At 35.8% G+C, this 19138-nt stretch overlaps 1 protein-coding gene across 11 annotated transcripts in view; it reads right to left on the bottom strand.

Annotated features, from left to right (window-relative positions):
- Positions 1–19138, bottom strand: part of LOC128895084 (gamma-aminobutyric acid receptor subunit beta) — a 234612-nt gene that overhangs the window by 101092 nt on the left and 114382 nt on the right. For all 11 annotated transcript variants that reach the window (XM_054157331.1, XM_054157333.1, XM_054157334.1 and 8 more), the window contains exon 2: positions 13577–13674. In XM_054157331.1, coding sequence (XP_054013306.1) covers positions 13577–13674 — 98 coding nt within the window. The remainder of the gene's footprint in view (positions 1–13576; positions 13675–19138) is intronic.

Raw genomic sequence — 19138 nt, 5'->3', positions numbered from 1 at the left:
CAACTCCTGAGTCCTCGTCCAACCTCATCAGGAGGCAGGACACTACCGACCAGTCAAACGTATAACTCGTGAACTCGCGAACATTAACGAAATCTCACAAAAGGAACGAAATCCAGAAACGTTAATTCGTGGCGGGATCAGAGTTGCTATTGGGTGCACGAATCCAAGCGACTCGACGCAACAACATTCCTACACTACGTTGGTAAGTACTATTTATACTTTGTTCTACTTTATCCACGTACCGGTAGCATTTGTCAGGATCATCCATGGACAATTCTGTTAGTATCGGTATTATGATGCGATTAATCGTCTCCACTTGGCCATTTCCTCGTGGGACTCCTACAGTGGTGAGTATATGTTCAACATTTTCTTTATTACAATATTCACGGAAATCTGCCGACGTGAACGCTGTTCCTCGATCCGAAATTATACGGGACGGGTTTCCGAAAGTCTTTTGCTGTAGTATTAGCTTATCCAATACTTCCTTCGTGTTCGTTGTTTTGGTTGGGTATATCCAAACAAACTTGGAGAACGTATCACTAAGACGAAGAGACATTTATACGCTTTACACGTAGTCGTCATCGGTCCTAAATGGTCTACGTGATAGGTTGATAACGGAACGTCTTCCTTAGGTATCGGTTTCAGTTCTCCTTCTACCTTCCCTTTCTTTCTTTCCGCCAATACACAGGTTATGCAACATTTTACGTATCTCTCCAGTTTCTCCGTCAAATTCGGTATGTAGCATTCCTCAGTTATTTTTTCAGCCATCTTCTTCACTCCAAAGTGTCCATTTTCATGTTCCCTCCTGATAACATCGGTGTACATGCTAGCGGGTAGTACAATAAGTTTTTTGTTCCTGACTTGTTTTATCAGTAGGTTATTTTCAATTAAATAATCTTCATATGGTTTAGTTTTTAACACCTGTTTTATTGCTCGAATTCGGTCATCTTCTTCTTGTCTTGCGCGCATTATTCCTATTAGCCTGTCTTCAGTAACGCGAATAGGGTACCGACTCAACGCATCAACGTGTCGTAATTGCGATCCCGAACGATGTTCAACGTCATACTCAAATTCCTCCAAAGATAATGCCCACCTCACGATCTTAGGTGACAAATCTTGCTTAGACAAGGTTTTACGAAACGCATCGTAATCTATAACTAATTTAAATTTTACTCCTAACAGATACACTCTAAATTTCTGAACTGCTCTTATAACCGCTAATATTTCAAGCTCATACGAATGGTAATTTTTCTCTGCGTTCAATGTTTTCCTACTCATAAAATGTACCCCGTGAAATGCTTTTTCTCCGATTTCCTTCTGTAACAGAACCGCACCGTATCCCTCTTTAGTTGCGTCCGTATGTAGTTCGGTTTCCGCTTTCGGATTGTAAATACGGAACACCGAACCGCACGATAACAACTCCTTCAACGCATTGAACGACCTTCGCTGTTCCATATCAAATCGAAACTTTGCGTTATTCTTTAATAATTCGGACAACGGACGGGCTAACTTAACGTATTAATTTATAAATTTAATTTATAAATAATTTAGATGATTATCATCAACTCGGCTATATCGTCTTTTACGTTATCCGAAATGACGCTATCCACTTTATCACCACCGTACTCCTTATTCTTGTCAATGTTCGACCCTGTAACCCGAATCTCGTTGTTCACCGGTCGCACTATAATTTCACCGCCACGGATGTTCACTTCTACCTGCCTTAAAAAGTTTTGCCCTAAAATTACTTTCGACGTCATAGTTCCAGTTGACACGTTTATCGTTAAATCAGCGTCAAAGCGTCCGATCGGTATTGTTTGCGAATTCCCGAAACCTGTTAACACTCGTCGAGTTAAACGCAATTTAACACCCGTAATTTTTTTAAATATGTCCTCTCTGATTAGGCTTACGTCACTGCCTGCGTCTATTAACGCGTAGCACACAACGTCGCTTATTTTTACAACCGCGAATTTATCGTCCGTACTCCGTACACAATTCACCGATTTACGATTTTCGGTTTCCACCTTCTTAGGGCATTTAAGCGAAATATGACCGAAATCATTACAACTAAAATACTTTGGGCTTTTATCCTTATTTGTACAGTCTTTCACACTATGTACCGTTGAACCACAAGCATAGCAATGCGTTTTCCCGCTACGTTTCGGCGCTGGTGTTTTCATTTCTTTCTTTTCTTCCCTTTTCACTACACCTTTCTTCCCGTCTGATTTTTCTCTTAATCTGTCGTAGGTTTCCAGGCTTCTTTTCAACGATTTTAAACTTCGTGCACTGTAAAGGATTGCTTTATTAGACTCGTTACTATCTGGTATACTGTCTATCATATATTGAATAAGGACATCCTCGTCAACTTCCCCCTGCGCGGTTATTTCTTGCATCTCGTATACGTATTGTCTACTACTTTCGTTTGGTAATTTTCTTCTGCGGTACAATTGAGCGTGTACTTCTGCACTGTTTTTTTGTACATGGAATTCCCGAATTAATCGACGTTTTAGTTTTTTCCACGTAGTAATCCCTCTTTCGAACGCAACAAATTTCTTCGCCGAACCTTGTAACATTCGTTTACCGTATATGAACATTTGTAAATCGTTCCAACCTAGCAGCTCACTCATATCCTCGAAATCCGAAATCCATTTTTTAACCGGTAATTTATCGTCCCCGTCAAAATAGCACAGACTACCTTCTACATTTTTGATTGTAAATGCACTTGCAAATTGGGTTCGATTTTCTTCCAGACGCCGTTTTCCATGGTCGCCTGTTCGTTCGCCCTTTGGCTTACACCTATGATCTTTGTATTCCTTTTTCCGTCCATCTTCTTCTTCTGAATATGGACTGTCACTATCTGTGGTAGCATCGTCTTCTTCAACACTGTCTTCTGCATCACTTTCTTCTGCGTCTTTTCCACATCTTAACGGATTTTGCACATCTTTAACGCAAGTTGTTAAGTTTAGGTGTTCCAACTTGTTCTTCAATTGCGGCACTTTCATTTTATGTACTTCTCCTTTGAATGGTCCAACATCATGCTTGTTACTTTCGACCACCGTATCGTCCAAATTATCTGTCTCGATGCTATCGTCGTCAAGTAATGTACCATCCTTATGCTGCCCCTTGTCTCCAGTAACCTTTCCGGTATTTCCATCCATATTTTCTTCTTTACGTATTAACGTCTTAAACAACAGTTACAACTTTATGCTGTTCGACTGACACGTTACGGGTATTTCAACTTATTGGCACGTGGACAACTTTCCACCGTACCGAACACCATTACACCCGACCGTTTCACCACGAACAACACAACCGTATTGCACTACGTTACGCGACGTTTTTTCCCGAATCGTCTCAATTTTCACAATCTGGCTGTCTCTCTCGATCGCGGACGAGCCCCCAATTGTAGGACTTGGCATGATCGAGGGCGGCGAATAAATGAGACGTATTAGGAATTAGAACATAAGATATATTTTAGAACATGTAATTGAAGTATGAAAAGAAAAGAGTTGACCCAACCATAGGCCAATCTGCGTTTTTAATGTCATGTCGAATATTTTCGAGAGTATCGTTGTAGACAAAATCTCGATACTGTTGAGAAATGTTATCATTGATGAGCAACATGGATTTGTCCATGGGCGCTCTACTGTGACCAATCTGCTGTTATATCAAAATTATGTGTCACAAAGGATAGATATATACAGACTTTCGCAAAGCTTTTGACACCATCAATCATGATATCCTTATTAAAAAATTAAGCCTCTTAGGTTTCAGGGGCAACATCATTGATTGGATATCGAACTATCTCTGTGTATTTATTCTTTTTGTAAATGACATCTCTGCGGTCTTTCAGCACTGCAAATTTTTACTATATTTTGACGACTTAAAGATTTTTAAAAGGGTCGATTCAGCCCTAGATGCCACCACTTTGCAGAGTGACCTGGACAAACTTAGTGAATGGAATAAGGATAACATGTTGTTGTTTAACATTTCGAAATGTCACATCGTTCATTTTGGTCGGAAGACAAACCCAACTAAATTTCCCTATTCGATCATACTGTGACGGATGGGGAAATTTTGTTTTATACAATTTCCCTGTCGATAATACTGTGCTGGAGGCTCGAGAGGAAGTACGTGATCTTGGTGTCATCTTTACCTCGAACCTCTCTTTTGTTGCGCATGTCCATAGCACAAAAAAGCTGCTCTTAAAGCTCTGGGCTTCATTTTCCGCCAATCCGTGGATTTCAAACAACTACAGACATTTAAAATTCTTTATTCCTCATTAGTTCTACCTCATCTGGAATATGCATCTCAAATCTGGAATTCACTACAAGTTGGCCTTATGAAAATGATTCAAAGCGTTCAGCATAAATTCTTGAGGCACGTTTCTTACAAGGTAGGGACACCCATGGATATCGCAAACCATGAATATGATAATATACTTCGCACTATGCGAATGCAAACGCTTAAGCAGCGCCGAACTGTTGCTGACATAATACTACTTTTTAAAATAATCAATAGTCAAATTGTATGTCCCAGGATACTAGAACTTTTGAATTTCAATATTCCAAGCAGACATCTTCCTAGCAATGATATTTTCCACATTAACCCATACCGTACCTCAGTAGCGAAACAAAATTGTGTCACAAGAATGTGTGCGATGGCTAACAGCCTTAGTATGTCGATCGATCTCTTTCATGGCTCACCTTTAGTTTTTAAAAGATCAGTAGTCGCAATTCATAGTGACACCGTATTCGTCTCCATCATTTGTTTTTGTTTTTTCTTGCGGTCATGTTATCACATTGTACTGGATATCAAAGGCGTGTAGCCCGTAAATAAAGTATTATTATTGTTGTTATTATTATTATTATATCGCACGACGACTAAAAGACTACTCCACGCCGCTTGTCTCGAACAAAACGGCAACGCGCGCCACGATATCTCGCGAAGCCGCCTGAAAAACGTCGAATACATCGATCATTCGATCGATGTTTCCGCGGAACGTAACATAACCTTCCTTCATTTATAAAAATTGAGAGTAAATAACAAATCCTTTGTATTCTGAATAGAACCAAATTGGCTGTTCCTAATAAGAATACCTCACCCCCTTAAACACAGACAAATATCTCGCAGTTTGCGTTACGCTAAAGATGGAGGACACTTTGTATCCCAAAATACTACGTAGTTCGAAATCGTTTAATTACGCAAATGAACATTTGTGTGTGCTTCAAACTGGACCCTTTCAAATAAATTTTCCTAATCCCATGGCAATTTTCCAAGCATTCGTGTTCCGCATTTACGATACTATTGATTCGGCTTGTATCTTCCATAAATTACAGTGAATTCAGAATGGTTTTCTTGGTCCAGATTTTTTTACAAGAACAGATGGCTATTGTATATCTTTCACGTTTAGCATTAGGTATCTCGAATATAAATTTCTTACTTTAACGGTTTCTCTTTTGTTTTATACAATTTTATTTGTCTATCTTTACTTTTGTCCTATTCGTTCTTACACCAGGAATTCCATTATTTTTGAACAATACCTTTATATATTATTAAAGACCTGAAGTCTGTCATTATTCAACGAAACGTTCGTATTAAATGTTTGCTTCTTTAGCAAATGAAATCAACATTTGCTCTTGTATCTTTTCTGGTAGCACTTTGAAATAATATCAACTTTTAAATAACACTTTCCTTGGCAACATTTTTGTGTCATTGTATGAGATATTCATTATGAAACTGGTGCAATTTCACGAACATAAATGTCATTATTTACTTATATTGTTATTATGTTCTCATAATTGCTATTTTCTTTTTGGTTATTTTTATACATCAACATCCTACATTCGAAGTTTTTAAAATCATCTCAATCAAAGTAAGTCCCATTGTGCAACATAATTCATTCATGATTAATCACCATATGTTTATGAGTATAATATTCTTCAAAACTTTTAAAATCTCTTAAATTATAAAACATTTTTTACTACATCTTCACATAGTTTTACTCGGAGTATTTATTAAATTCCTCATATAAATAAAATTGAAACTAGAATTATAACTTCAATATTTGTAAGAAGCATAAGTCGAAAATAAAATATTATAAAAATGTTAAATTATAATTTTATTTTCAACAATCAAAATGAATGTAGACTTGTATGAGATTGACAAAAAGTATTCTTACTTTTATTCAGCATTCGGAAACTTTTATATCACTACCAAAATAAATGAATTTACACCAGTTTCGTAATGAAAGTCTCATACGTAATCTTACTCGTTCCTAACTCGTGACGTTAGGGACGAAATTCAAAGTATTCCACTGGCCTGGAAGTTGTAGAGTCGGAATGCCAAGAAAATCGATCATCTCGACGAAGCCAAGGAATTGATAGGGGTTGTTTTCGGAGAGTAATCCTCGCGGACGGTACACTTTTCGGAGTCTCGAATTCCACAGCATTGTCTCCCGCGGGAAAAGAGCAAGAAACCGCAGTTGTGGATGCCTTCGTGGGTCACCGTGGCTCGTGGCCAGCGTCAGGAGTCGGATCTGGAACTGTCCCAGCGCAGGATCAGGGACGGAATGAAAATGAATGCACGTCCGAACCGGTGGCGAATAAATAAAGCGTCTGTGTTTACCGTTCCACCTTTCTGACCATGTTTACGGAGCAGCGAATATAAAATTTTCTGTCAGAATGCCCTCAAATGATCTCATTAGTAGGGACTAAAGGACGTTCTGATAATGGACATCTTCCTTTCTTGGACTTATCTTGATTGGAATAATTTTTAAGGCAATGTTTCTAATACTGTTGTTGTTCTTTAGCTTTTATTGGATTTTGCTGTAATCATTTTCTGTTTGTCTTTATTAACTGCATCCAATTTGTAAATCGCATGCTGTTAAGCTTATTATAGAGACTTTTCTGAAAGGGGATGTAAGATTTTATTTCTTAATAACAAAATGAGCTTGTCAGTGTAGTCGCGGTGGATATTTAAAGGACATCATCTTTCGCGTTTAATTGTATGAAAGTTCATGTAAAAATTTCTATAAAAATTGGATGTATTCTATGCCATTTGTGGTTTATTAAAGAACAAAATCGTAGAGCCTTTCTTTGGGATATTCTTTATATGAAATAAATTAGGAATACTAATTGCAACAAAGGGTTTTAAAGAATAAGATCCAGTAAAAGTAATATTATATAATAAAGTAACGTCACTGGCATCTGATACGCCATTTTCTTCTTCGCCACGTCTTCAGAAACCACTGACCTATTCTATCTCTGAACGAAGAAGAAAAAGTTACTACTCAATTCTATAAGATGACGTATCAGACGTGACCTTTGGGAGGAATGACGGTCAACTAACTAGCAAGCTGACCTAGATTACCAAGAACTATGAAATTCTCATATCAGCTTCTATAGTTTTCAAAATTAACAATAGACTATCTTAAAAACTACATATTTCGGAAGATTATAAGGGATAAGCACCATTCATGTATGGTAAAGTAACATCACTGGTAGTATCTGACAAGCCATTTTCTTCTTTGCTACGTTTTCAGAGACGACAAATCGGACGTCTTCGATTTTATACCTGAACGAAGAGGAAAAAGTTACTCGGTTCTACAAGGTGGAACATCAGTCCGTGATCTTTGAGAAGAATGCTACGGTGGCTGTCCAGAGGACGATCGTTGACGCTGAAAAGCTGGGAACTCGAGAACCGCCCCGCGGCGGGATCGCTGACAGCGGGGATGGTTGGCCTGACAGAATCAATGTTGAAATTGTAATCGAAGGTGAAGAACTGTGGGGGAGTGTAGCCTGTAGCCGGAGCAGAGATGCCGTTAACGGTAACCCGTGGCAACCCGTGCCGTGTTCCAGCATCGATCCAAGTTTTATCGAAGCGCCACAGCCCCGCCCTGCTGCCACAGGACCGGCCGAAAATTTGACTTTATCGCGGGAATTTAGGACCACCGATTCGTCTTCGTAGAACTCGAGCACCGCGTCGATCTTCTACGTCGTTGAACAAATTTTGACTTTAGGTTTCTTGGACAATAAACTGTGACGGGTCCAGATTTGTCGAGGCTTGAAGATAGTTGATCAAATTTTTGTTCTTAGATTTTTAGAGGTCAAGTATTGGTACCTTATGAAAGATTTAGATTTGTTAGAGCTTGAAGTTGGTCGAACAAATTTTCATTTTCAGGTTTTTGGACGTTAAACCGTGGAGTCAGGTTTGTCGAGGTTTGAAGATAGTTGAACATATTTGGGTTCTTAGTTTCCTAGAGGTCTTGCATTTATATCTTATAAAAGTTTCAGATATGACATAGCTTGAAGTTGGTCGAATAAATTTTCATTTTCAGTTCCTTAGACGTCAAACAATGGTAAATTTATAGTTATCAGGGCCTGGAGGGAGTTGAACAAATGTTAACCATCAGTTTCTTGGACATCAAATAGTGGAGGGATTGGATTTCTCGAAGCTTGAAACTAGTTAACAAACTTGTGGCTATTGATTTCTGGAACTTCAAACAGTAGCAGATTTAGATTTGTCTATGCTTGAACCTAGTTGAACAAATGTTGGTTATGGATTTCTTGGACATGAGAGAGTGACAGGTTCTGATTCGAGAGAATTTTAAGTTCAAAGGGCTTTTTTCATTATAGAAACGTTTTGTGAGTGCCAAATGTTGTTATCATGACACTACATTTACCCAGTATCACTCTCTATTTGAAGTGAATAAAAATTTAGGCCACTCGACGTTAAAAACATTGATTGAGTAATATAAATACGTTAAAAATACAAAAACGTGAAGTACCATCCTGTGACCGTGAATTTTAAAAGCTACAAAACTCATATTTGGTAGATAAACGATGCATACGCACAATCCTGTGTGTGGATAAAATTTCCAACAATATCTTTGAAAATATTCAATCTTTTTTCGAATAAATTGATATTTTTTCTAGCGTCAGGAATAAAAATATCAAATATTTATTTAACAAATTTCTGTTGAGCTTTGATTTCTAGTTCAGATCCATTTAAATCCATTTTCGAAATATTAAATTGATGGCGTCGAATGTAACAGTAAAATTAAAAGAAGGTATGTTACAAGAAGAAAAGAAAGGAGAAAACATTTCACTACTTCATCATCTGTTTAATGTTGTAATAATAATGATAATTAGCTTTTTTAATTTTCTGTTTCTGAACCAGATTGCGTAATTGGGTGTCTGGATTGAATCCACCATTTGTCTCTATTGTAAGATATAAAATATAAACTCTTTTTTTGCAAAAGGGGTTTAAGAATTTTATTTATTAATAACAATACACTTTTGCCACCATCTGTTTTCAACATTAGACAAAAATTTTGACACCATCTGTTTTCAACCATCTGTTTTCAATATCATTTTCATTTGAAAATGACATCTTGAAACCTTTCTCGGAAAACTATGATATAAAATAATGTTATACAAAGCACAGAAAAAGATTCCGTTCCGATTTCTTTGTCGAACGGGTCGGTCGTCAAAACTTCATCGGTATATTGCTCAGCGGTGGTAGCGGATAAGTCGCTCGTAAAAAACAGCGAATTCACTAGTCCACTCCGGATCCAAGAACGGCGCAACTTTTCATCCCGTGTCCGTCCCTGGCTGGGAATTTTTACGACAGCAAAGTACACGTCCACGAGCTTGCTCCCTATTGTCCCGATTATTCTTTTCTGTATCGTTCGCGACGAGAGAGTAAGCGGCGTCAAAAATATTTCCCGGAGCGCTCTACCTCTTTTACACTGTCGTCTACCTTTTGTCCCTTTGTCGTGTTCCGATCAACGTTTCCGGACCGTTTTCATTTGTTATCACACCGTTCCTGGACTTCGTTCTTCGTTGCGCGATGTTATCTCGTTAAAGGAGTGGACTCCCGTGCCTTGATGCGCTCGTACGCACTCACACAGCTCCACATCACTGTATACGTACACGGAACTGCAAGGCTTGCGTATTGTCTTATTTTTGTCTCGACAATACAAATTCGAGACCTCTCAATAGTCGTTTCCGCTAGATAAATGTTCAAACTTGTGCGCAAGCTCCTATAGGTAGTCTACTTTTGCTTTTTTGTGTCATAATTAATAATATTCAGCAATATTTCGCGATCAAAAGAAGCAATATGGTGGTGTGACAGTGCTGCCGCGTTGTCTGAACTAACGCTGCTGAAACATACGCTGCTGAATATTGTTAATTATGACACAAAAAAGCAAAAGTAAACTACCTATAGGAGATTGAGGTAAATGAATATCGATAAACGTGTTTTGTTGTGATCAAAACGATTGATAAGACAGAGAATATAAATGATATCAGTGGTTCAAAAATTATAAATTTCTTCGCTTTTTGTTTTAACGAGACAGGTATATTGTAAAAATAATAGTATTTTATAGAATTGTCATACTTAAACACAATTAAGTAATGTGAGAACAATGCTACAAAAATGTAACCGTAGTTTAGGACCGAATTGGAAAAATATCACATTTAGTTTAATGGAAACTGCTAAGTATTCGACTCATTATATAAAATAGTTGAAACTTAATCTATCTGATATATTTGATTTGACATCTGACGTAACATGTTTACGTTTGCTTCTTCTTCTTTGCATAGATATTTTTTTAAAAACTTGAATGGGATCACAAACCAGCGATTAATGTGATTGAAATTTTAAAATAAATTTGAACAATATTTGTCTTATTATTCTTACTATTATTGATTCATACATATCAGTTTTAAATTCTTTTATTTAGATCATGCGAAGAAATTTTCAGTTCTTAAAACCTACATTTGTAGTCTATTCGTCCTTCTTTGGAGCAAAAATCGCATTAAAGACGTCCATGAGTTAATCACATTTCTTCTTATCACCAAAAAGTGAGTCATAAAGCTATTCGTGGTTCTCAAAAGCAAACTACAAATCCAAATTTCACAAATTTGACATAAACATCTTAAGTTACTCAACTAGTGTTATATTCTTCAGAAGCAATGTACATATGTTATGGTGAATGTGATAAATGCGGTGATTATGCATAATCCCCATTAAAGTTGGTAAATGTGATAAATTGTGATAAATGGTGGAACACTTATCAAATTGACTGGCGATTTGATATAATCCTCAACTCGTAATGGGGAATGTGATAAAATTGATAACACGAATAACAATATTTTATAATTTACATCTAAAAATTTAAACCACAATTAGGAGGAATTTCGGAGACAGGAGTTCCGATTGTGGTTTAGGTACAGTATGTAATACTTTTATACTGTTATACCTGTTTTTGAAAATGTTCATATTTCGATTTAATAGAGTTGATTTGGGTCTATATTTTCGGAAGGGGGTACAGTACGAATTCAACTTTTTCTTTAATTATAATATTCCACATTTTTCATATTATTGCCCAGATTGACAAAGCAAAATCTGAAAGGCGGAAATACAACCGTGGTCGAAGGGTGGAAGACCATTGGCTCTTAGGCATGGTGGATATTTCCACGGACGATTTCCGGATGATAATAGTACCAAACCGAATTTTGGTAAACTATGGACTTTTATCATATTCGCCATTTCGAGATGGGAATTATATTTAACAGTATTCAATATTCCCGCCCCTATCAACAATTACCACAAACTTACGCAGACAGTATTTCCGTGTAGACGGCATATGCATTAACAAGTTTATCACATTCCCCATTACGAGTTGGGGATTATATAGAATCACCGGTGAATTTGATAAATATTCCATAATTTATCACATTTATCAACTTTAGTAAGTATTATGTATAATCCCCAGCTTATTACATTTGCCGTAACATATATAAGTCAAAATATTTCAAATTTGGGATGAATATCCAATCACCTACATAACGCTATTTTCTTCATTATTATTTGAAATAATTAATTCCTTAAAATTTTAATTCGGCATAGTTAAACTATGGCAAATGAATCTTTTATAGATTTCTTTTGTATACCTTACAAGCAGACTACTCCAACAAATTTGGAATAACTATTTTAAATCATTGAAGTGATATAATATTCTTGCGAAGTAAACACTGTAGGTCTAAAATACCAACATTTGGTATAAACATTTTAAGTCACCCAACTAGTGTTATATACTAATATATGTAGTACTGTAGTAGTGTACTAACTCGTGCAGATTTCTATTTGTCAGACCTTTACAGAGTCTTTATCAGTTGCTTTCACCAACGATTCGTTCCGTCGGCGTCGTTTTGCAGGCTATCGATCTATGTTCCAGCACTGGCAGCCGCTTTTCGCCGCAAAGATCCCGTTTAAATCCAAGCACACGTTGTAATTTCCTTTTGGTGTTCGTAGCGACCGTAGCCGTACGTCTCGAATTCCCCGCAGCTTTTATTCGCTGAATCCTTCGTCCCTTCGCCTCGAATATTATTCGAGACGATGGCTACGTTCGTTGCGAAACAGACTCCCGATACGCCCAGTCCGTGCAACGACTATCAGAAACGCGTCGAGTAAGCAGGTTATGCGAAAGTAATCAAATATCGTTGGCAAAACCTGAGGATTCTCTAACAGCATTGGTAGGACCGTTTCGTCGAATGCAACGACTAAATGATTGCGATCAGAGATGGGGAAATTTCTTATGTAGCCAAAACCTTCGAATGATTGTTCATTCGATATTTGTTAAAATCGAAACTTAGAAATCGAATTTTACAGAAATAAATATTTTTAAATAGACAAATAACAATTGTTTCATTAAGTAAGTCTTCGTACTTTCGTAAATACACCTAATTTCTGATTTTCACGGTAGTTTTCTTACACGTTTTTCAAAATAATAAACTTCTAAACAGTATAAACTGTTAAAAGCAGACATTTACGCCGTCCATATATTTGTTCATTCATGTTTTAGTAGCCTCGTTTGTTAATACTGATATTAACATCAAAAAAGTAAAATCTCTTCTTTTTTGGTACAAAAAGCATTGCTCTTAATCATGACAGTGAGTCTTTAGAAACAATGCCTTTTCCAATTGGAAATTTTTTAAATCTTTATATCTAATAGTTAGTGATGAATAACCATAATTTTTGTACAAATACTCACATTACAAAAAAGAAAAACAATGAATAAGGAGAAAATCATATCAATTGAAAGCCAAATTAAAATTATAATACATAGACTTATATACGGATCTGTTATATCATGAATAGACTGACATTTTTTATTTTTCATTTGTATTCTACGTTGAAATTAACGAATTTCATCGAATAACTGCCAAAATTATTGCATTTATTCTTCTTTCAATTTACATAGTTTTTACACGCAAATAGCTATCTTCCAATTAAATCGACGAATTAAACTATTTGCTTTAAAACCTAAAAGAAATGAAAAGCTAGCAATCAAAACGTCGATGAATAAATAAATTTTGTCCGTAATAGATAATGCTAGTTTCGTATCAATCGTAATAGATTGATTCGTATTGATTCGTATCATATTACTTAATTTATAATTTCGCCCATCTCTGATCGCTGTTTTGCGCAAGATCGTCGACGCTACCACAGTGTGGTCGAATGATAGGATTATCGATAGGCGGGAAGAAAAAATCGTATCCCTACTCACCTCCGTAGTTCGGCCTTACTCTTTTATCGTAACTGACGGAGAACGAGTCCAATATCGCGGAGATGTTGACGTCACCCAGCATACTGCCTCCGCCGGTTCTGCAATATAGAAGGATAACGATTCTGTGAAACTTCCCGGTAGTAAAAGAGTTCAATGGTTACGGAACGGGGATGGGAGGTAAGGGTGCCAGCCACGTACGTACGATGACGTGCACGAGTTTCCGGAAAGTTACCGTTCCAGCGTCGCTCCCGCTGGTGGAAGAATGAATTTTGGATAATACTGAGTTAAAGCGCGATAAGGACAAACAGGGCACGATTGGAAAACGTTTCTTTTCACATTCATGGGGTACCTGCATAGTTACAATCCGAGGTTCAATCGTACCACGCGCGTGGGAGCATTCTAACAGTCATGAATTAGGGAAACTTTATTACGAGCTGGGGACTTTTGCTTTTCTTATCGAGCAGGAACTCGAAATGTTATAAGTAGACTGTGGATGGATGTTTATGGAAACTCGTATCTTTATACAGGGTGAGTCTTATAACGTGACGGCCTCAAATAACTCGTAAGGAATTCGTTGTACGACAAAATGTTTCAAACAAAATTTGCATGGTATCTAGGGGGGCATACAGTGATGTAATCTGTTTTTTATTACCTTACTTTTTTATTGAGATATTAAGGTTACCTTCAGTTTTTTAAATGGAATGTCTAATATTTTTTTTCGAATTTGGATAAATCATCAAATTTTGCGTAAAAAAGTTAGCCTTAGAAAGCAGCCTAAGCCTTAAGAAGGTAGAATGCGATGGCTGATTTCGATCAGGATACTTAGCTTAGTACAAGATCTTAGCTCTTATAGCATTTTCTTCACACGCACCATAAACAATTATCATAACGTTGTTTCACTGTTACTGAACATTGTAATAAAAATGTAGCACCTTTCTCAATACGACTTTAACGCTTACCGAGATACTAAATAAGCATTTCGTGTTGATCATTATTAATATTTAACAGGGAACTTGTTTACAGATATGACCTACCTACGTGAATAAAGTCGTGCTAACACATTTTCGTCAGAACTCGCATCCATAGTAACCGTAGTAGACCGCCTTGTTCTGATGAGGATTTCGGACGTACTCGTCCAAACACATTTTCGTCCGAATTCGCATCCATAGTAACCGTAGCATAAGCGGATCATAGATGATTATTAATTTGAAGATATCTCAGTAATTATTCATTCGAAGTCCCACTTCATGTAATACTATTTTACGCAAAATTTGATGGTTTATCTGAATTCGAAAAGAAGTATTAGACATTCCATTTAAAAAACTGAAGGTGACCCTAATATCTCAATAAAAAAGTAAGGTAATAAAAAGCAGATTACATTACAGTATGTCCCCCTAGATACCATGCAATTTTTGTTTAAAACATTTTGTCGTACAACGAATACCTTACGAGTTATTTGAGGTCGTCACGTTATAAGACTCACCCTGTATATTAGGTTGGGTAAAAAGTTTGTTTGAATTTGAACACACAAATAAATAGCGATTTCTCTTAAACAAGGAAATATATTTACTTTCTAATACAGTGTCCATATTGTTCTATGATCTTTCCCCATTTTTTGGGCAAATTCATGATTCCGCGTTCGTAGAAGTCCTCGTTGAATTAATAACCATTCGAACTGGAAAAGACAACCATCACGACAATCCGAACGAACAGTTTTGGGCAAGCATTTTCATATTCCGACTTCATATTTCATATAATTGTGCATCTGTCCACAACCTTATAGTATATTATTGTATATTAACATTGGTCCTAAATGCATAAGCACTCTCAGTCTAGTTATAATCAAAATAAAAAGGGTCATAACGATAATAACTAGACTGTGGACATTTATGCTAAATGAAAATATAGAGAAATCTATGAGAATGTGCATAAATGCAAAAATATACATAATATAAACAACAATATACGTGCTGGTTATTTGTCTATTAAGCTGCACTGCAGATGTTTATGCAAATACATATTTCATATGCAAATATGTAGAATATATGGACCTATATGCAAATGAGCAGAATATATGCACTTGTATGCAAATACGCAGGCTATATGCACTTATATGCAAATATGAAGGGTATGTACACATACAAATATGCAAAATATGTTCATTTGTATGCAGTATGAGCTAATGTCATCGTCCATAGTCAGTACATCAAACGTATTCTGCATATTATATTCTACAATATATAATGTATACATTTCTATTATTATTGTTATTATTATTATTATTATTGTAGGAGTGGGAATGTGTGCGTGTGCGTGAGAGAGGAAGAGAGAGAGAGAGCGTTAGCTATAGGATAGGTATAAGGATATTGTAACGTAGCTTTAGTTTAGTTTAATTCATGACCTGGCCACTTGGGCTGATGTTGTCCAGGAGCGCCTCGGCGAGGCCGCCTAGAACAACGTTCCCCTGCCTGGGAAAAACCCTGGGTAGTGTTTAACTTTAAGGGGAGGTAGAGAAAGAAGCGTTGGAGACAGATTTAGTTGAGCAGTCGAAGGGTAAAGACGGCGCGAATAGACGTAGAGCGGATCGTTGAGCGGACTCCATTCATTTTAGTTTCGTTAATAGTTAAGTCAGCATTTTATAAATATAGTAACATATAATAAATCCTACATTATTATTATTATTTTATTTCATTATTTGATGTACATTGAACATATTACTTGTATTCATTGTATGCATAAATGGATATTTGACGTTTCTGCAATGGATGTGTTTTTTACATATACTATCTACACGAGAATCTATAGTTTACCGATGATTATGTTGCCAGAGTTAACACGGGCGGGGTCGCTAAGTGATTAACGGTAAATCTGACGTATACTGCGGCTCGACAGTTTCGTTCGCCTTTCGATCTATAGAGAATCCTTTTTGATAGAGATGCATTCGTTTAATTGAAAGTTTTACTTTCGTGTATTAATACGATCTTTTTGTTTCATGTTCGTAAAAATAAAGACGAGAACTGTAAGCCAATGTCGTACTGTGTCTCACATATTGGTTAAATATTCAGTTAGCCTATTTAATACACTTTATTGGCGCATACTTAAAAGCGTTAAAACTATGCGCAATATAAGATATTTTAAGCCAAGGTTATAATTTCTTAAGAATAAAAACTGGTATTTCTCATTCATATTTTATTTCACAAAATTCTGAGTTATATTTCTCAAATAATAAAATGATTCTTGGGTTATTTTATGAATAAAATTGTTATTATTAGATGCTTTTTTTAAAATTGTTTTTGTGAAACAATTTTAGAATTTGTCGATTAGTTACCTTCTTTGTAAATTTATTTGAATTAAGCATAATAATTTTCTAAGTTACCTTCAGATACATTTGAATTATTTTTAACGTTGATTGCGTGTTATTTATTAGACCAGAGAAAATGGTTATTCTTTTACATCTTTGATTATGAACCACGTAGCCCACGACGACGGTAATGACGCAGACTACACTGGCTTGCAACGTACATAAAACATTGCAATTACTCACGTTACTTTCAGCAACGTATTAAAGTGGGGAATAAAATTTAATATTTGTTACAGTATAAAATTGTATGGATTCAGAACTTTCTTTAGTTTCAATGAATAAAATATCGGTCTCACTTTACACAGAAATATTATTTTTATTAATTTCATTTGAATTAATTGTATTGAAACTGGAACTTTTATTATTCTCATTTCGTCAGGAATTGATGTATTCTCTTTGTGTTCAGTAATAAATGAGCGGTCTTTTTGTTTGCAATTTTATAAAAGCACAAGCCAGGAATTGCATTTGTTTAATTACAATATGAGAATATTATAGAAAAGTTCTATTCATATTCTATAAATGTTAAAAGTCTATAATTGTTTCGAGTTTACACAAAGGGACTGAATCACATTTAATTTGACAGTTTAGGGTCAATATCTCTCTATAGTTGTGTTTAATATGCTACATTTCTTTTAATAATTTCATCGTATCTAAAGTAAATCAAATATTCCTTCTAGAAATAAAGAAACATGACAATTTGGTATAGCCCAGACATGCAGAAACAGAACGATCCATTCTCGATAAGGTAATATATCATCCCCCTCTTATCGTACGATTTTTCTTGAAGCTTGTCCAAAGTAGAAAGGCATTGTCACAGTTCATGTGACGTGTTCAAACACGATGAAACTATATGAAAAGTTAGACCCATAAAATGCACTGCTTATAGGTTTGATTTAACGGGTCAGCAGATATCTTGGCCAGCCAATCAAGCGGCTTCGAATCTACGATTGAACTACATAGTTCTAGGTATCCACGAAAACCTACCACGAGCAGGCTTCTAGCAATCCACCGATTTTTGTTCAAGACAGCATGGCACTTTGACTTTTTATGTAATAAACATCGTAGGCTTCGTTTTAATCGAAATGATATTTTATTTATATACCTTGATAAAACAAAATACAAAGTAAAATACGTTTTCCAACTATCAATAGTTTGGATTAATAGTTCTTTTGTTTTTTTTCTTTATATAACTGGTTTTGCTAGTGAAAGTATTCTTTATAATCGCCAATAAAAGAATTAGATTCTATTACATTAACCACAAATTATATGTATAGCTTAGAAAGTTTAAATACTTTTATTAATACAGTCTTTTCCTATTTATATTTTCAGTGACAGCACCTACGATTTGGTGCAATTTTTATTTGAACTTAGTTTTATCAAAATTAGTTGATGTTGTCTTTCATCGCCACTATTGAGAGTAGTTTTTATTACTCAAGTAATATTGTTCGATACTTTATCTGTGTTCAAAATTTAATTCAGCCCAGCGTGGTATAGTTGAGTGACGTTTTTTGAAAATGCAGAGACATCTAATTTGTAGTAAGCCATAGATAATATAAAAAATCAGATTGATTTTTAGATAGAAAACCAGGTTGACAAATTAATGAAATGTTTTAGTGACCAATTAATCGGTTAAGTTACTGTGAATAAATTGGAATTAGTATAAGTTGAGCCTGAGATTAATTGGAGATGCATTGTAGAGTTGAACAACGATGGCTAAATCGTATCTAGGTGAAACAGAATGAGAAATAGTGTGTGGCTCGAAAGAGGAGATCTTCCATTAGCAATGAGACGAAATATTAGCCGCGTTTTGAACGATCCAAATACTCAACAACATAAATTACAGCTTGCTAAAGTTAATTCATTGGCTTGGGAACATCGGGCGGTGTTGAGGCTTTCCGCAGGCTTCAATTATCACGAGTCACGTTAGTGAAATAATCGAAATTGAAGCGACCTGACTTCAACAGTTAACTGATACCCTTGCTCTTGATTGCGCTCCGCGTAATGCCCATACTTACGTATAGAGTAGCCTTGAAATTACGCTAAAATTCAAGCTCGTGTAACTTAGAAATTTAATATTCATTATTACTAGACTGAGGAAGTTTATGCACGATAAATATGTAACATGCATATGTAAACGATGTATGAAAAATATGCAAAATATGCAAAATATGCACGAAAAATTTGAATAAAATGTAGTATAA

The sequence above is a fragment of the Hylaeus anthracinus genome, unplaced genomic scaffold, assembly GCF_026225885.1.
Source record: "Hylaeus anthracinus isolate JK02 unplaced genomic scaffold, UHH_iyHylAnth1.0_haploid 4, whole genome shotgun sequence".
In the NCBI taxonomy this organism is placed as follows: Eukaryota; Metazoa; Arthropoda; class Insecta; order Hymenoptera; family Colletidae; genus Hylaeus; species Hylaeus anthracinus.
The sequence above is the reverse complement of the archived record's forward strand: the minus strand, read 5'-3'. Positions and strand labels throughout refer to the sequence as shown.